The sequence below is a fragment of the Bombyx mandarina genome, chromosome 04 (assembly GCF_030267445.1).
Source record: "Bombyx mandarina strain Sakado chromosome 04, ASM3026744v2".
Classification (NCBI taxonomy): domain Eukaryota; kingdom Metazoa; phylum Arthropoda; class Insecta; order Lepidoptera; family Bombycidae; genus Bombyx; species Bombyx mandarina.
Window position 1 is genome coordinate 9,099,789 of NC_143211.1, and position 22,264 is coordinate 9,122,052.

General features: G+C 36.6%; 1 protein-coding gene across 4 annotated transcripts; it reads right to left on the reverse strand.

Moving 5' to 3' along the window:
• Positions 1–1,968: 1,968 nt before the first annotated feature.
• RtGEF (Rho-type guanine nucleotide exchange factor) lies at positions 1,969–18,804 on the reverse strand. 4 transcript variants are annotated; one of them, XM_089740302.1, is made up of 11 exons: positions 18,661–18,804; positions 18,208–18,420; positions 17,735–17,897; positions 16,617–16,835; positions 16,211–16,409; positions 15,747–15,968; positions 15,348–15,560; positions 12,916–14,983; positions 12,125–12,392; positions 9,274–9,474; positions 1,969–2,267 (listed from the first exon to the last, which is right to left on the reverse strand). In XM_089740302.1, exons 2-9 carry the CDS (start codon positions 18,389–18,391, stop codon positions 12,373–12,375), a joined length of 3,288 nt encoding a protein of 1,095 aa, XP_089596428.1. In that variant the 5' UTR covers positions 18,392–18,420; positions 18,661–18,804; the 3' UTR covers positions 1,969–2,267; positions 9,274–9,474; positions 12,125–12,372. The 4 variants fall into 4 exon arrangements, with proteins under 4 accessions (XP_089596428.1, XP_028043424.2, XP_028043423.2 ...); XM_028187623.2 differs by lacking the exon at positions 12,916–14,983 and having other exon boundaries at positions 18,661–18,802; XM_028187622.2 differs by lacking the exons at positions 1,969–2,267; positions 12,916–14,983 and adding an exon at positions 3,059–8,237 and having other exon boundaries at positions 18,661–18,803.
• Between the last annotated feature and the right edge of the window lie 3,460 nt (positions 18,805–22,264).

Below are 22,264 nucleotides of genomic sequence, written 5' to 3' on the forward strand. Positions count from 1 at the left end.
TTAAATAAAAGAACACTTATTGCGGCATAACTATAATAGTTAGACATATGCTGTCGCGACACTTTTTGTAAATAATAATGTGTTCTACAAAGTCGTAGGGCATTATTTTATTCTATCATGAATAGTTTTCGCAGGGCACGCGATGTAAAGAATATTTTAGGTAATTTTTTACACCTTGAGTTACATTATTGGAGCTTTAGTATTTTTTTTCAAAAAAGTTATAGCCTATGTCAATTGGGAATAGTGTAGCTTCCAAACAATGAAAGAATTTTTCAAATCGGTACGGTAGTTTCGGAGCCTATTCAATACAAACAAACAAATCTTTCCTCTTTATAATATTAGTATAGATTATTATCGTTGCATATAGACGTTCACATCATCCTACAGTATATTATCTAATATTAGTATGCGATAAACCGTGAGAAAATCTCTGATGTGGGTGTTACCCATCAACATTGTTCTGTGGCCGAGCTGTACACCTACGTCAACTGCGGGACTCCATCTGAATGAGCAATCATTGAACCGATATGCTCGTCAACATTTATAGACTCAATGCCGTAGAGTGGACACTGATTTCATTCACAAAATTTATCTTAATTTGGATTTAAATTGTTCAATGTAATTTTAGGTAAATAAATAACTGGGAACAAATCATGCACGGTCATCCGGTCCCAAATTAGGATTTCCTGTGTTTGTGTACCATGTGTGACTTACATACATAGTTATAAACGTTTAAATCGTTTTTTTTCTGCCTATTCTATTAGCCTCGAGAGGTTATTCTAGATTCACCGAGCTAGTAGGTGAGCTCATGGGGCTCAAACCGGAGGTGTTGCTAACACTGGCCCTAACAAGAGCAGTGCTTCGCAGAATCTACCACCGGATCGGAAAGGCATCTGAGAAGATCCGGCGAGAAACTCTGTGGGCTGTGTCTATGGGTTAATTTACTCGTCGAGCCCTTCATCGCAAGTCACGGGTTCGGCTAGGACGGTGACCAGTAAATCTATAGATATCGAGGGGTGAAAGACTATTTAGTTTAAGGGTCATTTTGGGAGCTTTACCGGAGAGCCATTTAAAGTATAAAATTTGGAAAAAAAACATCACAAAAAGCTTCTTTAGCTACCTATTTGAATCGAGTACATTAAAGTTCAATTAAAAACATCAAGCTGTTGATGCTAATACCAAATAAAACGCACCTTTAATTACAAAGAAAAAAAAAACGAATTAAGCGAATTGTCGCTTAAACCAAATAGTCTTTCATCCCTCGATATATTTATAAATAATAAACACTAAGACAAAGAGCAAGCAAGCCTGTTCATCACACGAATGTTGGCCAGATGTGGGAATCGAACCTACGATCCTCAGCGCTAACTACTGCATCATCGAGTCAGTCATTATTGTTGTCTTCACTATTCATCATTCATCACTTCACTGGAGAGACTCATAGTGACGGGTAAAGTGGATGGAAGACGATCCGGAGGTCGGGGCCGAAAAAGATGGAGTGACCATGTGTCCGAGCATCTGGACACGAGACTGAGCCACGCATTTCACTGTGCCACTGACCGATAAGTGGCTACAAATTACAAAAAAAAGGTCACAGGCGGGCGCATCACGACGCTCAGCAATAAGCGATCGACTGAAGGAGGAGGAAGATTCATAAGTCCGTTCCCCAAACGAGGTAGGTGATAAAATATAAAGGCGTAATTAGCGGTAATGGTGATTACGCATCTACTACCATACTGCTTATTTCTCTTCCGAAGAAACCGTGGGTTCTGGTTTGAATGGTCGAACCTCCATTATATAATACAATGAGGTTTCAAGCCCTTGTCTCGAGGTGGGCGACATTAGGGATGTAATGTCTGTATAGTCTGGTAATCAACACATAGTGGACTATGAACTTGCTCACTTATATGTGCAATAAAAAAAGAAACTAAAACGTCGGTTTTTATTAGCATTAAAAAAAACAAGCACTTAGTGAATAATACTTGTATTTATTTGTATTCTATTATATCTTAGAGGTTAACATTTACTTTCTTTAGCATCTAATAATATATTTTTAGATTGTAACGCAGCAATGGCAAGAGTGCGGTCGTGTTTTTCTTCGTTTAGTTGCAAATGAAGATTTTTTACTTCCATCTTCAAAGTTTTCACATCGTGTTGCAGTCGCACGACAGCCGTCCACAAACTCGGCGGGGCGTGACTCGAGTTTGGTATCGGCAGTGACGGTGACCTCACTAACGCTTCAACCGATAACATATCGTCATCGCATTCTGTAAAAGGAAATGGTTAAGCAATCAAATCGCAATAACTTCAGACCGGCTCGGAAAAGTTGAACCATTAACCCACCTTCAGTTTTTTTTTTTACGAGTGTAGTTGGAGGGACAACGTTCAGAGCTCACATTGGAGCCAAAAAAAAAGTTGCCGCAACTTATAGATATGACTTCAATGCCGTAGCCCACCTCCAGACATGAAGTTGAAGTGTCAATTATATTGGTTCTTTCAACCTCGAAACCGCCACCTTTACCAGAACCTTATAGCTTCTCGGAATAAATAGGACTATGGAACCATTCCAGAATTAGAGAGATTCTTTTAACTTTATTATAACGTCTTATTCCTTCATCGGAATATCGTTCAAGAACATATTTGGGATTGTGCTACTCAAGAAAATCTTACAACGACATTATGCGTCTTACGTATTAGCTATGGCGTATTTCTTACGCTTAATTGTTTACACAATCGTAATAAATATTATTAAAAAACAGTATAACACTTCCAAACGCTCATGCTTATTTTTTTTGTAATTTAACTACCTCCACCACCGAGTTTGAAATTTTTCGAACATATGTATTTCTAATGAGATAAAAAAAATTATTAGAAAAAGGTTTGCATGACTCTTTGACAAAATAAAGTCAACATGTATTAAACGACTTCGAAGGGAGCATCGACGTTTATCCCAAAAAATGTATTTTATTTCAAATTTATTTATATTGTACAAATTCATTTTCTCTGTGTTAATTAATATTGCATTAATATTATGTGGATATAAGTGACATTACTTAAATATTTCCAAAACATTTATTCGAAAATATGAATAGCATTTACAACTTAGACATAATATAAATAAATACAAGTTCATAAACTATTATACATATCATTAATGATAAATAAGCAGCAATAGTACAACTATTTAAAATAATTTGGTATAAAGATTATATAATTTGAAAGCAAAATTATTATTTTTTAAATTTAAACGCATAGATTCCTCAGACATCTTCGATCAATAATACTACTACTATATTGATATGATATTGTACTATTATTGATCGAAGTCAGACATATTAAATTTTATCCAATTCAAGTATGTGTCAAATTATTATAAAATATTTATTTTAATTATCTACCTATATATTAGTACAACTATTTAAAATAATTTGGTATAAGGATTATATAATTTGAAAGCAAAATTATTATTTTTTAAATTCAAGCGCATAGATTCCTCAGACATATATTAAATTTTATCAAATTCAGGTATATGTCAAATTATTATAAAATATTTATTTTAAATATCTACCTATATCGGAATTAGAAGAAAAAATCTATTAAATCAATAGACAACGGGTTATCTATTACTAATATGGTTATCGTTATAATATGGATAAGAGGAACGATAATGTAAGCCAACATTAAAGTGTTAAACTTGTTAACAAAATTAAACAACACTAATATTTTTCCAAGGGTAACATTGAGAAACAAAGTGTGCGTCTCTCTGACTTGCGACATGCGCTCGCAACAACAGTAACTAATCGATATCTGCATCATGTCAATGATCTCGCGGGCCCTGGGAAAGACGGTGCTACTTATACCTATATATACCTATATACACAGCGAACAATTCTGAAGGACTTTTGTACGTGTACTCAATAATGTAATAGTTATTTATTTTTGTTTAAATTTATAAACTTTTTAATACAAATCGAAAATGAACAATTTCGTTTCAAAAAAAAATTAAAGAAAGTTCGTTGAAAAATGTAAATTTTAATGCGAAATTTCTTTCGGACGCTAATGTCGTTCGTTACTGTTGCTGCTGATCGTTGAAGGAATTTTGTTTTTCGCTTCAATTAATCAGCGGCAGCATGCGCTGTACAATTTTTAACCTCCCTCCGATCCCTAATGGCTTCGGGTTTGGCGCATTACTGAATCTGTTTCAATGATTATTTCGCTTGCCAGCCCACTCAATTTATTGAGGTAAAAATCTGTGTTATTAGCGGGCTCGTGTTAACGTTAGATTTATCGGTGCGGTTACGACGTCATAAAGCTAACCTTCGTGGAAAAGGATGACGATATTGCCCATGAACTAAACAACGCGTTTATTAATTTATCGCTAAACGGGAAAGTAGTCACAGTAAGTTGTATATCAAACATTTACAATCGTTCGTATTACTGCAATAGTTATGTACAATTTATTGCGAGAAGTTTGGCGGTAACAGCGTAATGAATTTTATTCAAATAATCTATACTTAGGCTGGCCAAAAATACTGTTACAATTAAAAATAAACAAAATATTACATTTGAATTTGGAATCTGTAATTTTTAAAACTGTAAACTAACACACTGTAAAAGTAATAAATGTTATTTGCCATAGATTTTTTTTTGTTTTCCTTTGTAACAGTATTTATGGCCAAACTAAGTATATATAAAAATGAATTGCTGTTCGTTAGTCTCGCTAAAACTCGAGAACGGCTGGAGGGATTTGGCTAATTTTGGTCTTGAATTATTCGTGGAAGTTCAGGGAAGGTTTAAAAGGTGAGAAAATATAAAAAAAGCTCGGAATAATATAAAAACAAACAATTTTGTTTTTCCTTTGATGTGTCCCCTTGATGTGTCTTTTATTTATCGATTGAAGCACTACGAAGTCTGCCAGGTCAGCTAAAAGTTATAATTTTTTTTTTGTGAAATTGACACCAATTTTTGCATGAGTTAATTCTGATATACATTTAATATGTATAAGTGAATGCATGCGCTCGCTACCGAGTTCAATATTAAATGAGGGGCACGCGGCGGACGAGCGCTGCCCGCTGTGATTACGCGCCGTACGATCTAATAACTTGCTTCATTTGTCTCTATTAGTCGTGCGAATTTTACGTGATTTGCATGCTCGTTATTTTACATGCAGTCAGTCAGCTTGCATTTCACGTTAGCTTCCAGATTAATTATTTGTTGAAAGGTGAATTACTTTTTAAGATCTAAAAGTATCCAGAATAGTCTGTGCCATGACGCGAACGCGAATCACGTTGCACGAAATATTAAATTCATAATTTCGTTCCGTAATTTAATATATTTTGCATGCCTCGGAAATTGTTACGATTTTTTTTTTTAGAATCTAAATTGTACGTTGTTGAAGTAGGTATATATGTATATGGGTAAAAGTTAAACTGTGAAAAGTTTATGACGTGTGAAGTCTATTGTCACAAGTTACTCGAATTTATTTTGGACTGTTACAATATTTTAAAAGGTTCACAACAATCGAAATAGAGCCATAAAAACATTTTTTCTCTTTCAAAATTATCACAACAGATTTCAATATTATAAAATTATGCAATATTTGAATGATTTAAAAAGAAATTTAAATATTTGGCAGACACAACGTTGGTGATAATAAAATTTCATTAGTGATAATTAAATTGAACTAAAATAAATTTATTCGATATTCTAAGTTTAGATTACAAAGTCAGACGTAGTTTAACGGAAAAGTCTACTCATAAATTGAATTCTTTGAAATTTTACGTTCAGGTTGACAGATCTCATTACATCTCGATCAGAGTCATATTTCGTATGAGTTTGTTATTTCATGACACGATTCGTTTACCCCTTTCAAATCTTCTTTATGTTATTCTTTGATGTTTTTTTTTAGATCATATTAGTGTGTAGAACCTGACAAGAGCCCAGTCATGTCATTTTTGATATGACTGTGGGTTGAAAAGCTTTTTAGCTAAACTACGTCCCATTATAGTTTGGTAAAAAGGATACGTCTGTAAAATAAATAAATAAAAGTTCCTTTACATAAACTATGTCGTATGTACCTTTCAAATAATAAAACGAGAAATAATCAGGAAGAATATTTCTTATTTGAAAATCACTGTTACAAATAGCATTTCCTAATCGGAAATCTTACTCATTTCTAAATGAGGACAGTGAACGTTCACAATAAAATAATAATAGTTTTTTTTATTAGTTTTCAAATAAATAATATTAAATAATTTTAAGAAAGCAGTAAAAGTTACACCGATCACTGACCAGTTTATCTATAAAATCGATACCATATCACAATTAATCCCAAAAAAAGCAATTTAAGCAGCATTTTATAAAATTCATATTATTTGTATGAAAACAATATATCTATAATAATAATATACAGGTTAAATTATTATTCTAATAAATAACTAAGTAGATAATACTGCAGACATGCATATAATCTATGATAGTAAATCTATGTTGACATAGATAACGATATGTACAAAACATTATTAAACAGAATGTAAAGGAACCGCTTCCGAATCCAATAAATCTTGAAGTACGAACAAACCTGCGTATGACAAAACCAAATACCTTTTTACTGTGAATACTTATCATTTCGGTAATTTAATATTCTTTAAATAGTAACGAACAAGTACATTGCATCGGGTACACAACCTTATTACCATTGTGGTAAGGTCTGATTGTGGAGTCAGTCTCGGCTGTTCATCATAAAATGGGCCCGTCGAAAAGGCCAGTCTCGATTTACGGCAATTGTTTAAATTCTGTTTGCAATCTCTTTGGATATTTATAAACACCAAAGCTAAACTTCCACTATCTAAGAGTTGACAGAACGTTATGGCAGGTAATTGATTAATTAGAAATACGCCGGCAGTAATTGAAGGGATTTTTTGGTAGTTGACATATGAGAAGCCGATGGTTTTAAGTAATAATATTCTGTTGTGGAACCGATTTGCGATAGTAGGGAGTAGTAGACTATCCCGAATGGAGATATGAACTGACAAGGTACCCACCCGTTGCCCAAATTACGTGAAATGACTGATAGAGAGTATGCGAAAGATAGGGCCATTCATTATAGCGCACTATGGGACTAGCCTCTTTTGACCAGTAGAGAGACAGACAAATGATGATGATGGGCATATTTGTCTTTATTGAAGTTTTTTCTTGATGTCCAGTATCCGGTTGTGCCGGCCAAGACAACCAGATTTGGTCAGACCTTACCCGTCAAGCAACGGGCGCCGCTTGGCATACGCCTCCATGTCTCTTTCAAGGTCTTGAGGTCAATGCTTCGATTGAGTTTTAATTATGTTACAATGCCAAAATTTCAAATTACCAAAAAATTCGCAAACTTATCGTTAACAATTTTATTAGTGTTATACTATGTAGTGTCAATAATCACCAGCCTATTATTGTTTTCCGAAGCTGTTCCAATGCATCCTGTATTTTACGTAGTAAGCTTGAATTGGAAAGCACTCACATTTCACTATGTTAAATTAGTTTCAAAGTATAAACTACTTTCACACAATACGTAATACTATATAAAACTAAGTAGGAAAAAGAAAACATGAAAATTAAGGTAGGTTAGCCTCGATCAGGAATGAGGAGAGATTAGTAAAATATAAATCGCAAGTGAATTGAAACACCACTATCCAGGCGTTAATATAAACCAGAAAACAATTAGCAAAAGAAGCGACGATAAATCCCAATCGACCAGACAGTAAATGACATTTATATGACAGGTGCAGTCGGATAAAACTGAGTCGCGTGCACTGTGAGTTTTCTGAGGTCGAGCATCATCCAACGGATGCTCTACTTGTGTCAATCGAAATGGTGAGATTTAGTGAGATGTTTGACGAAAGTGCCGCAGCACCAGGTGGAGGAGCGCGGGGCGGCGAGGCTGGGCTGGGAGCCGCACGCCGGGACACTGGGTCGCTCGTCCCAATGCTGACGCAGGTTGGGATTAGACCGGTTCATGTCATACTTTCGGTCGCACAACAACAGTCTTCTAGCTTCCGGCCCTCGGTACAAGTACGCGTCCGCAGCGGAAGAGCTTTTGTTTCGTTTCACTTTGGTGGGTTTCGTACATTCCGGACGGTCAGGCGTTTTGCTTCGTTGTACGGGCGACATTTTAGTGTAGTTAAACTGGTCTATGTTAGTAGCGGGTGCGTGATACTGTACTTTACCGAGAGATAAGTGGCCGCAATCCACTGCAGGTGCGAAATAAGGCAGCCGCATGTAACAAAATACAAATATTCAGGACTGAAAAGTCAGATGCCAGTGTCGTGTAGTAAACGGGTCGTTGGCCAGCTAGTGCTTTAAGTTCTTTAATAAAGCAGATTCGAAGTCGATTTAGCACAATAAAAATGTTAGTAACGATATAATACATCTGACACATTTTGTTTTTGTAGACGACATTCTCCTCGCGTGTTGTATAGCTGTCACATTTGATATAAACAGTAAAGTGTAGAGAAACTGTAATTTTTAGATTGTATTCCCAGCCACCAAAACGCCATACTAAACAAAAACTCGAAATTACGACTACCTACATTAAAACCGGATCCATAAAATATGAAATCAAAACAGTACACGTTATATTCTAAGTTACAAGGACTAGACTTTTGTACAAGATCTAAATAGTAAGATTATGCTGAATGCTAGATTACATGTTACATAATAATAGTGAAAGCATTCTAAGATAACATGCATTTAAGACATGTGCCTGTATATGTTTGAGTATTATAATGAGATTATTGAATTTGGTGCTCGTTGTTAGGACAGAGCAAACATTGATAATATAAAATTTCAAGCGCTACATTTATGACTAGCAACAAATTTGGTTTGAGATGTAAAATGCGGATCTCTCATTCTAAGAACCAACTGATAATACGGTTTCTTGACTTCACATGTGTCCTCCTTGTCGACTCGAATACCTCCAGCGGTATATTGGGTACTGTGTAATAAACGCTTGCGTTAGTTGGGACAGACGGGCTCGTTCTGTCGCGTCTGTGGCGTTTCGTTTTACGACTAGAATTGCATTTACATCGTCAAATTCAATTCGATTAATCGTCAATATATTTTCCATTACTAGAATTTGTCGAAGTTCTATTGCGGAGATCAAAATGTACTTATGCCACGACGTCGCAAATTACGTGTAATATCAGCGAATATTTACGCACGTCTTAAGTTTTTTTTTTTTTTTCAATAAATATTCTCACAACTGTTAAAACGTTTTGAAACACTCACCGGAGCTTACGGCATTTCTGCACCGAGCCGAAGTACAATAAGCTTCGATGACTTTGAGGATGAGGGCGTCTTCTTCGTAAGAATTGGATTTCCGTTGATGCGGCGCGTAGGGGTGGGTCGGCCCGATGTTCTCGTCCGATCCCACCGAAAACGACTGGGGCCGGAGCGGTGGTGCAGGCCGTAAACAAGTTATGCTCCAACCTAAAACACAGCAGCTTGGTCATCTAATTGTATATGCAATTTCGAAAAGGGCACATGTCGCATATTTTGTCAAATACGTTTTTGCATATACCTACATGTAGTTTTGAGGCTTACCTACAACCCATTTTATAATAATTCCAGTAATTTTTTATTGCTAATTAACACTACATAATATCTCAAAAGTTAATATTTTAAATTGCTTTAGAAAATAATCAGTTTTTTTCATTTCCTGAACATTTTACGTTTTCAGAGATGTGCCCTATTCGAAATTGCATATTCAATTATTGACGACCTTGACTAAACTACGAACGATTCAGTTGGCGTTCGATTTTCGAACGAATTTTGTGTATTTACTAAATACCTAGTCAGGTCATAAGTATTGTCACACAGTAAAAACTTTTCTTTTAGAATGCTGGCCACAAAAAAGTTTATTGAATTCGAATTTCGAATTGTTCATGAAAATAAAAATGTACACTTTTAGAATTTTTACTAATTTTTAAATATGGAGTGGACGCTTAAAGAAGACCGTGTTGCAGTTATTGCGTTACATCGTTGCGGTTACGCGCCAATTCAAATTTTTAACATACTGAAAAATTTGAATATAACCAAAAGATTCGTTTATCGTACCATCAAACGATACAATGAAGACTCTAGTGTAGATGACAGGTCAAGAAGTGGTCGCCCTCGGTCTGTTAGGACTCCAGCAGTGATAAAAGCTGTGAAGGCGCGAATTCAAAGAAATCCCAAACGTAAGCAGAAACTGTTGGCCCTTCAGATGGGGTTAAGCAGAACCACGGTGAAAAGGGTGTTAAATGAAGACTTAGGGCTTCGGGCATATCGAAGAAAAACAGGACATCGTTTGAATGCTCGTCTAATGGACCTGAGACTGAAGAGATGCCGCTCTTTGTTGAAGCGGTACGCGGGAAAAAAAAATCGGGAAATTCTTTTTTCGGATGAAAAAATTTTTACCGTAGAAGAGAGCTACAACAAACAAAATGATAAGGTGTACGTACACAGTAGTGAAGAAGCGAGCAACCGTATTCCGCGTGTCCAACGAGGTCATTTTCCATCCTCGCTCATGGTATGGTTGGGAGTTTCTTATTGGGGCTTAACAGAGGTACATTTTTGTGAGAAAGGTGTAAAAACGAATGCAGTTGTGTATCAAAATACAGTCCTGACGAACCTTGTGGAACCTGTTTCTCATACCATGTTCAATAACAGGCACTGGGTATTCCAATAAGATTCGGCGCCAGCTCATAGAGCGAAGAGCACACAAGACTGGCTGGCGGCGCGTGAAATCGCCTTCATCCGGCACGAAGACTGGCCCTCCTCCAGTCCAGATTTGAATCCGTTAGATTACAAGATATGGCAACACTTGGAGGAAAAGGCGTGCTCAAAGCCTCATCCCAATTTGGAGTCACTCAAGACATCCTTGATTAAGGCAGCCGCCGATATTGACATGGACCTCGTTCGTGCTGCGATAGACGACTGGCCGCGCAGATTGAAGGCCTGTATTCAAAATCACGGAGGTCATTTTGAATAAACTTTAGTGTCATAAGAATCTATGTTTTGTTAAGTTCATTTTGGTGTATCAATGGTTACATAATGAATGAACTTGTTTCAATTATTTTACATTAAACATGTGACAGAATTTATGACCTGACTAGGTATATATGACATTTTCAGTATAAGTCCATTTTAGCTTGCACTTATAAACTTCCAACGATGACATACATCTATACTAATATAAAAAATCTAGTGGTTTTTACGGATCTTCCGTTATAACTACTGAACCGTGCATCAAATTGACTTGAAACTTGGTATCCATGTAGAAAATACATGTACTTAATGGATAGGCTAATATTTTTATGAGTGTTTGACTCCCTAAAAATAATTACAAAAAATAATAATGTTAATTTTAAATGCCCAGCGAAAGTACGGCTAGTTATGTAATAAAGAGAGAAACCTAAATCTGCGTATTTACTGGGTTTTTTTTTCTACTTAATCTGATAGCTTTGAAAGGCTATGATGTCAGCGTAACCGGGCGAGCAGGTGATCTCACGGAGCTCTAACCTGCGGACATTGCTAACACTGGCTGTAACGAGAGCAGTGCTTCGCAGAATCTACCGCTGGATCGGAAACGCGACCCACTGAGAAGATCCAGCGAGAAATTCAGTTGGCTAAATAACTACTGTTGATACGGTTTAACCCTAGATTTTTAACAATCGCGTCTTTATCTGACCCGGATCAGGTTTGACCCTTTAAATAGTCGTTTTAATTTACAATTTACACTTAGACTTCAAATCACAGGGTGGGGCATTCACATTGTGATTTTTATTGAATTCGGTAACCATTTAACATTAGGGTGCTGTGAGCTTTTCACTGATCTATGCACTAAAAAATACAAAATATGCTCAAGGCGTCTTATTAATAAGATGGTTTGATAAAATATCCTATAGAGACAGCGCACAGAGTTTCTCGCCAGATTTTCAGTGGGTCGCGATTCCGATCCGCTGGTAGATTCTGCGAGGCTAGTGTTAGCAAATTCTCTCAGGTTGAGCCCGTGAGCTCCGCCCCTTAGACTACCAGCGAATAAAACACACCATACCAGGGAAAAAACAAATTCTCTATTTGGGCAATCTAATCTAACCTTTATTAGTGTAAGTCGAATCCGTGGTGTCGATGAAGTCAACAGAGGAGAATTTCTTTGCGATGGAACCGTTATCAGATTTGGCGGGTGACTGGTCGAGGGAGTCGAAAGAGTTGAGCAGCCAACGCGCTGATTGATTTTTTTGTTTGTTTTTCTGCGTTTGCTGAGCGTGTTGTGTGTAGCTTTGATGATTGTTGAATGAGTGTGATCGTTTGTGGCTCGTTAAACCACCAGATAAATCAGAGTTATTATTCTCGCTCGTGGCCATCTGTAAAGAAAATTAATGTCATTACATTCTTAGTCGAGTATATTGTATTGAGCGGCAGAATATTCAGACATTAAACATCCAGTATCGTTTCTGTCCGTTTCTGTATTTTTATCTCGTAAACAAACACAGATTTGCAATTTGAACAGCATTTGAATAACAATGTATTATCATCGATAAAAATTTAAGATTTAAGACTTTTAAAATAAGTGAAAAAATCAAATATGATTTATATCTCTTTGGTTTTTATCTCCAATTCATGGGAAGTACAAGGTATGCAAGCCTTTCCATGCATCACGTATCGGATTTTGTTGTTAGTACAATTAAACATATGATATCTACTTGCAGTGATCTCTTTTTAGTTAGTAATATGAATAAACACAGGCAAGGATGATCAAGTAAAGCACTCCATCGATGGGGTAACTCTAATAACAGCATTAATCTAATGGTTGCAAACTTCAAGGCAATATTATCTTCAAACCAGTGATACACAAACAGTATCTCTTTACAAAAGAATAATCCTTGCCTGAGTCGGTGACCACGGTTATCGGTAATTTTGCCTTCATCCACCAGTGAGCGTACAAATCTGAACGATACACCACGAAACCGCTCTGCCCTTCAGCTAAGCCCTTCTGCAATTTCGACAGATCTTCGCTGCGAGACCTTGTTTTTCGCACTTGTTCGAAATCGGCATTGCTATCCTGTTTCTTATCGTTGCAAAATATGTCCCGATTCCGGGGTGTGTTGACACGCGATTTTCTATCGGTAACGTTTTCTGAAGTATCTTTGTATATACGCATGTGATAGTGAAGACTAGGCTTAGAACGCTCGGTAATATTCAAGGTACCCCATTGGCAAGGTAAGTGTTGCCGAACATTCTTAGGGACCTCCAAATGAGTGCTAGGCTTTCGGTATACTCTCGGCGGCGGCTCCGGTTTCAGTTTAATTTCTGGTACGTAACGTTCAATGTTCCTCCTTATAGATGTTCTTTTTATTTGTGAAGTCGGTACGGGAGGTGTGGCGGCAAACGTTGACTTTAGATGGGTATTCGATGTATCAGTTACGTCTAAGCTGTTCTCTGACGTCACACTCGTAACGCAAGATGTTCTAGCCGTGGAACCGAACGGAGATGTACACCGACATTGATCTTCAAAAGTAGCGGCCTCTATATCTGACAGTGTCAGTTTTCTTCGGAGACCTCTTGTGTCACGAGCCTCTTCTGATGTTCTCATGTTTTTACGATCAGGTAGCTTTTCGTTATGATCGGAATCATTACCTGTATTGCCTGAGCTGGCATAATCATGCATGTCTGGTGATGTTAGGGTGCAACTACCCACAACACCTGAATCTGACGATCTTGGACTAGGACACAAAGATCTATTACAGCACTCACACTTCTTGTGGATTTTATCATTATCTGATTGTGAACTCATTCTCTGTACCCGATTTCCGTCATCTTTATTACTGTTGCTTTCCGTCTCCACCATAGATCTTGACATAGAACGTCGGATTTTTTTATCAGAATTCAGTGAATGTTTCCGAAATGGAACATTTGTGTTCAGATTTACGTTAATAACTTTCATATCATCTTCATTTCGAAACATTGGAGGAGGATCTATTATGAGGGAATCAATGTCATGACTGCATCGCTTTGGTGAGGGCGGATCTAAAACTTGTAATAAGTTGGATGTTAAGGATCCACTGCTGTCTCTAGTAGTGTAGTTCTCTTCTGTCGATTTCCATTGTTTTGGCAACGTGTCGACCTTTACGCTGCAGTTGGGATAGCTTCGCCTTGTTGGTAAAAAATCTTTGTCATCGTTTCCTAGCGTCTCTATTTGTGTATTTTGATCCATATTCACTAAATCTTCACAAGCCATGTAAGGTCGAGCTTCGAAACTTGAATTTTCAATTCTTTCGGAATGTGGTTCATATTCTTGTAAATCAGGAAACTCTCCAAATACATTTTGTGCATTAACTATATCATAATCCAGGTTTCGATCACTTTCACTGTTCATTTCATTAAAACCATACATCGCTTGAAACAAATCTTTGGTGCAATCTCCCTTTAATGTCAAATTCGATAGATTTTGTGATTCATCTAAATGCATATCTGAATTATTATCGAAATACCGCACGTAGCCCATATTACTGCCCCAACTACTGTACGAAGAGGAGATTGTTCTGGGACTGTCCATGGCGTCCTGCCTCAGTACCTTCAAACAGCCTGCTGCTTCGGCATCCGTACAATTCGAGCTAGTGTTGCCTTCTCTGTCGCTATCGTCGCTATCCGAATATTCTGTTTCAGTTCCGATGGTGCCGTCGTTTTCAATTTTTAGCCTAATTTGATTTTTGTGTCTCCTCCTAATAGGCAAGCCTGACAATTCGAACGCTTTCGCCCATGTTCTTTCGTGCAATAGTTTACGCAACATTTGTTTTGTTATAACTTTTTTCTTAACAAGTCTCGCAAAATATTTCGTTAATGAATAATATGGAGATGCAGAAGGGTAGCTGGGAGGTGGTAGCGTCACGTGATAAAGACTTCGGCGGCTAGAGTTGATACTAGACAACGCTCCTTCAGAAGGAGAGCGGGTCAGCTAGTAACAATATCACAAAATAAGTATATATATTTTTCAAGAGGAAAGAGAATGTACTATAATTGTTTTTAATATCTATTATCTTACGAATAAATTAAAAATACAAAATCAACATCAATAGTGAAATTAACGCGTCGACGGTGCAGCAACCCTGACAGCTTATCACGGGGTCTGCGTTCGATGCTCGGATATAGTCAATTTCTTTGTCGAAAATATTTGAATATAGAGTGTGACTGTACTTATGTACGTCTCGGAAATATGGTTTCGGCACCCATAGTAGAGAAGAAAATGGAAGTGGTGCCATTGCACGTGTTTTAAAAAATTACTCGTACTATACTGTGGAAATTGTGGAATTGTAACTTACATGAGGTAATGACTGCGGTTGTCCAGGCTCGTGTGTTGGACTGTTCGTGTTAGAATGCTTTTGTAACAAACTGACCCAATTGTCAGCCTCAGCTTTTGTTTGGCACACTGCCACTATAGTGTCTATCATGGGACCACTAATTTCAAATGCATTTTTTCTTGTTTCAGTATCATCTAATTTACACACTGTGATGCCTGTCAGTGGAAGACATCCCTAAAAAAGTTTACATTTCACGTCAATTTAACAATTTCTTTATTTGTAAGCAGCAGAAAACATAACAGGCATCAGAAAACACTCTTCTCTTTCAAAGCTTTTAAATTAGACCATCCGGTTGTCATAATTAAAATGATTTACGACTTTGAACTCTGTAGTTAAAGCTATTAAGTAACTAAATATTACCTCATACACAAATGCAGATACTCTTTTGCTAACTGAAAGTAATAGCAGCGCTGATGGGAAGAGTACAAGGTAGCGGTCCTGATGCGACGGGCCCACTGCCACGCTGCCCATATGTAAAACGTCACCCAATGAGGCTAGTTCACCCCCGGGCCAGCCACGAACTTCTCCAGTTATAACTTGTAATTCTAACTCCTTTTGACGTCGTAATGCCGCACAAGCACTCTGAATCATAGGAAAAAAATAAAATAATCCAGCTGTATTCGGTAATTTGCATGTACAATGGTTTGTAATTGAAGAGATCTTAAAGCCTCTTATTGCTTGCACCCTTACAACAATGTTGGGTCTGACAAGTCTACTTTTTTATAGACTCCTAAAACACTTTATCCGCCATACAATTGTAGTGTACTCAGCTTGTACATGCATCGGTGCACATAATACTTAAAATTTGTTTATATTAGTTTTACCGCAATATCTTTGTAGACAACAGATGCACGATGAGTATCGCCCCGGTCAGGGTGGGCTTCGTGGACATGTCTTGCCAATTCTTGTAGCATAGCTGGATATTTGCCGAGACGTCTAAATGGCTTTGAAAGACCAGCTGTTAAAACAAGGACCCCTGGACACACTGCACCTGCATTTTCCATCCACGTGTTTAAGTCCTCCCTAAAATAATATTAACCAATTTACCATTGTTTTTTGCATTACACTTATCATAGCCCAATTGATACATGCAGCAAAGAAAAATAGAAGCTAACATGATTAATAAAGACAGAATATTAATAAAATGATCCAAAGTACCCATGTGTTGTTTTGACTCAACTTTTTGGGTTAATGAGTTTATATTATATTAAAGGCATTCAAATAACGTACTTATACTTATCAAGGATACACACTGCCTTTGGATGTCCACCACAGTAAGTTTGGTGTACTGTTTTAATTTTTGGTGCCCACTGTAAAAATAACCCTCCTACTCTCTGATCTGGACCTGTTTTGGTTGCACTATCTTCTAACAGCCCTAAGAACTGTTCATGAATCTGCAAGACCTCATTTATATTTCCGGTCAATTGTTTGAATTCATCTTTAGTTAGCCTGCAATCAAAAGAGAATTAAATGTATATCTTATGCTATGTAAGCTTATGAACTGCCAAGCAAGAAACTGTCAAATTCAAAATGCAGCCTTCAGCATGCTCGCCAGAAACTTGCAACAAACATCCAGTCATTGGATAATATTTAAGGGCACTCTGATCAACAAATTGTATCTAATATTAACCAAGTATTCATCCCCAAGCATGTCCCCAGTCAAAAGATACAAATCAACATCAGTTAAGGTAGTCACAATACAAACCGGTCTACTTTTCATATTGTTCAAAGTGAATCAATTAATTTTTAGCAATATCTCACTTCAGTGTACAGAAAAAAACAGTACAGTTTGATAAATATAAAGCTATGAACTAAAAATAGCTGTTAATACGGCAGACTTCATTTCATGACTCTGTTTCTAATGGTTTGCCATCTGTGTTTTATTATCTTGTTTTAAATTTAATGAAATATGACTCAATAAAACCACACAAAGTCTGGAAAATTTGTTTTTTTTTTTTCAATTGTTCCTGTTACTTTTAAAATGTATGGTAGTCAAAATGCTGCATGTCTATATTAGATTGAGGTCACTAATGTGTAACAGTTATAATTTTCAAGAGGTCTAGGATACCTCCATGACAAATAAAGAGTATACAATTATGTTTACTGTACATTATTTTTACACCAGCATAGTCACATCAATCAATACAAGAGTACCAAGCATCGCATCTTTAAGGCCTCTATAATTTCAAAATTCTCCATCATTGTGTATTAACTATAATACTATTCTGATTACCCAACAATCCAAATTATTTAAATGCAAATGGCAGTACATAGATATTTATTTCACTCTTATTTATTTGTCTTTTTTTAATTAACAACAATAAATATAAAATGGTGTACATATTTACATTTCACTTTTTTCCAGAGGATGTAAGAAGTTGGTGACAAGACCCTGCATTTCTGCAACATGGGCCTTTTCAGAATCTATTATGTCTTTCAGCACCACATTTCGGAATGCCTGTATCTCAGACACAGCTCGTATAGGTGATGTTGTCACTGAACCTGATGTATCTGTTTAATTAAATTAAAAACATTTACATCCATAAGAAAGTTATATATGTTTATTGTTCTCCTACAAATGATTTCCTAATCCTAGAGATCCCAAATTATAGTTTATTAATAAAATATACTTATAATAATATTAAAATACATTTAAATTACTATGAGTGAGCAGAATTTTCATTGTATTCAATATTTTTTAATGAAAATGTGATTAAAAACTATCAAATTGTTTTATAATTGTATTGGGGCTTTGAATCATAAGATGTACAATTATATGACAAACGTTAATGATCTAATAATTAGAAAGATGCAGAATTACCTTTATATTCAGTAACATAGTTGCTTGGGAACCAGCCTGTAGTTTCACCCAGAGTGCCTTCCCACCATCCTCCTTCTTCCTTTTGCGTGACAGTAATAATATCGCCTTTTTTGAAACATAATTCATCATTGTTTTTACCTTTAAAAGAGTATATTGCCTTAACCAAGCAATTTTCTGCTGACATTTTACCAAAATTTTAGCACCATTTGTAGTCTAAAAAAAAAGTTTTTTGTTACTTATTAGCTATTTAACATAAAGAAAATATCCAAAAATGTTCATTTTAAATAAAAATGTATTAAAAACTACTATGAGTACATGACAAATAGTAATTGTCGTCTTCCGGAATGGTTTATTTTATAATTCAAAGTAGCTGTCATTTCCATTACTATTCTGTATGCCTCAAGGATTTACATTACTGAAAATACTGTGAAAAATTAAAGCAAAATTACTTACTTTTCGTATTTAGTACATATAAATTACATTCTGCATGAATGAATAAAAAATACAAGTCGAAAAACACTGCACAGAGTACTGTACATTACAATTGAACTATGAATTTCTCTGTACCATTTTTGGGGTGATTAGGGATTGAGAGGTGAATGGGGAAAAAACCAGGAAAATCTTTCGACGTTCAATATTAGTTTTATATTCGTTGTAAAATCTTCCATTTTGTGTAGTTTAATAGTAGAATGTTGAAAGTTCACAAAACAACTCTGAATATGCATGATAATAGCTGCTAAGTTATAAAAAATCGCATTTTAAATGAACTTCTTGTGGTGGTAATTATTTTAGTGCTGGAAAATTTGCTCTCTTTTATTTATTTGATAATAATAGAAAACGACTGTGATTTATAAACGTTATTTAGTGTTTGAACCATCATATATATTAAAGGTAAGTCTCAATTATTATTGGTTTTAATGTATTTGATAAAATAAAAATACATGTAAAAATCTGTTGTTTTTGGGGATATTGGGGACGTCTCAGGTACAAATAACAACGAAAAAGGAGTCAGTTGGGATAAGAATAAGTGAAATGGAAACGAACTACGTATAAATAGGTACAGGTTTGTAGGGTTGTGTAGTTATTACAATATTTCTTAAATTTGTTGATAACCGCTCGCTTGCCCGCCCGCCCCTCGACCTGTACGCTACTTTGCCCCGTTTACCGACCACCGTGAATCTATTTTGCCCATTCGTTTTTGCTACTTAGCCCGCGCCACACGACACCGCTATCGTGTGGCGTGGCTCGAGTTCGACGAAACCATTAATTGTGACTCAACTTGTTATTAGAACCCTGTCAAGTGTTATGTTTTTTATGTTTAGAATGAACAAAGCTATTTATTTAAGTGCTTTGTTTATCAATATTTGACTACAGTGTAAAGTTATCATAGATAGAACACAGAGCTAGTGCGTTTTTGAGCAAGATTTGTGTTTAAGCGATCATACCTCAAAAATTAAAGCGATAACATAGGGTTTTTTATTTTTCATTACAATATATATACTATAAACATGAGGATATTAAATAAAAACATACACCTGTTCCTACAAAAATATTTATTTACAGCTCTTTTATTTTGCATAAAAATTTGGCGGCGCAAGCCGTAATTCTAGACAAACTTTTATCATCACAGATGCGCAAATATCACATTTAGGCCTACAATTTAAGTAGTATAATATGGGCTATCTTACATTCTTACAAAATATACAAAAATCCAATCGATAGCATTAGCCATTACTGAAATATGTTAAAATTAGTGCTACAGGTCTCATTCGCACAGTGAAATCTTTGTAGTTTTACATATTTTTTGTTCTACAAAATAGACAATGTAAAAACAAGAATAATCATACCAAATAGAACATTTCAAGCCCTTTCTAAAAATATATCACACTTGTGTATTGTACTGTATTACAAAAACATATTCAAGAGTAAACAACAAAATCGGCGGGCTACACCAATATTTAAGGTTCGGTACACACCGAGTGTGATCCGGAACATTATTTTTTCTTGATCCGGAGTTTTGTCGGTCGGTTTTGTTTGTTGTTGACTATCTGTGACACCCATCCCAAAATGCCTAAAGTTAATTATTACTTCCGTAGGTTTAGCAACTTCTCTGTGGAAAGTTTGCAGGGTATGATGATGACCAGAACAACAGATACTGGAACTGAGGAACGGAACAAGTTATTGAAGTCGTTTTTTCATCTAAATACTTCCAGAGATGTAGCAACTTCTCTGTAAAAAGTTTCCAGAGTCTGATGATGACCAGAACAACAGATACTGGAACTTATATATTTTGATACTTTATGTATTTCGAATTTCGGCACTTTGACTTTATTTATTTCGACCTTATGTATATTGATTTTATATATTTTGATACGTACTCTGACGTAGACTAGGTAGTCGGATCCGGAGTAAACAAAAAAACAAAAAACAACTTGCACTAAACGGCGGGCGTTTGCGCTAGATTGATATGGTATACGGTGTAGCATCCTATGATACACAGATTAACATTGCAGGTGGTACACCGCCACACCGTCGAGCGCTGCACTTTGGCAGAGTAGCAGAGCTTGCAGCGCTGTTTTTTTGTATTTTTTCCTGGCAAGTGCATGTCCCGTATGCATGCCGCTGGTTCTGGTCGTGCTGCCGGTGCTAAAGACCGGGAAGGTGCTGCTGATCTGCTGCTTTGCAGCAGTTGCTTTGCCAACTGCAGGCGGAATTCACGGTGACGAAGGGCGTGAGTGCGGTTGTGGTTGAACATTACGAAAGCATTATGCATCGATACATTTAAAAGTCGGCGAAATAATTTTTTGTACCAGATTATGTTACGTGATCTCTCAATGGGATAGGCAGACAGCATTTGATCTTTGTGGTCGATGCCGCCCATTGAGAAATTATAATGAAGAACAACTTGCGGTTTGTACCGGTAATAACCGTATTTTTCAATGCCGCCGACTTCTATGGGATGGAAAGAAGAAATCATTGCCACAATATTTTTGTCCATCCACACAACCACACTGAGGTCTTTGGTTGTGCTGAATGCCACCTCGCCCTCCTTCATGTTTTGTTTTGTTTTTTTTTTAAGAGCTTCGGGGACAAACTCTCTGTTAAGTCGTAGAGTACCCATCGAATCAGTCTTGTGCTGAACTTTTAGGATCCGAGACAAAAGTGGCGCATTATAAAAATTGTCCATTATTAATGTATGGCCTTTATCAAAAAGTGGTCTCGTTAAGTTCAGCACAATCTGGGCCGTGGCACTCTCCGGCTCGTCAGACTCTTGCCCGCGCTCTTCCGGCTCCCCGTCTTGTACCACATGTGCGTGCCCTTTGCCCGTGTAGACCTCCATCTGCCATAAATATCCAGTCCTGGATTCACATAACTCGTAAGACTTTATACCTACTCGAGCTCTTTTTGTAGCAATTTTTTGCGCAAATGAGAGGCGCCCCTTCCAAAGAAGGAGTGACTCGTCAATTGCTATATTTTGTTCTAGTACGTATAAAGACTTAAATTTTTTGTTTAGGTGCTCTATGATGGGGATGATTTTATAGAGTTTGGTAGGCGGCACGGGCAAAGTGGCATTGTCTATAAAATGGAGACAACGTTTGATGACGATGAAACGGTTATAAGTCATTATTTCTTTAAAATTGCCTATTTGGAGTTCTTCAATCATGGCATACCAATATTCGCGCTCCACATAATCTATAACTAGTGACTGTAACATTAAAACTGCTAAAAACCGTAGGATTTCGTCACTGGTGACGTCTTTCCAACGGCTTAATCTAGAATTTGGCTTGGATGGAATGGTCGACCTTATTAGCTGAGCACCGTAGCGGTTGGTTTCGCGCACGATGTAAGCAATAATATCTGCATCCCAAATCTTGAAAAAAACATCTAAGGGAATTAAATCGGCGTTATCAAACGTTGGTCCAGTAGATGGCACAGTAAATGCTTCCCTGACAGACTCAAAATTTTCCGGCTCGCCTCGCCAGTCAAAATGAAGCAGATCGGTTTCCGGTCCTACCACGTTCCGAAGGACTTCGTCGGCAGCATTGTCCAGCTCCTG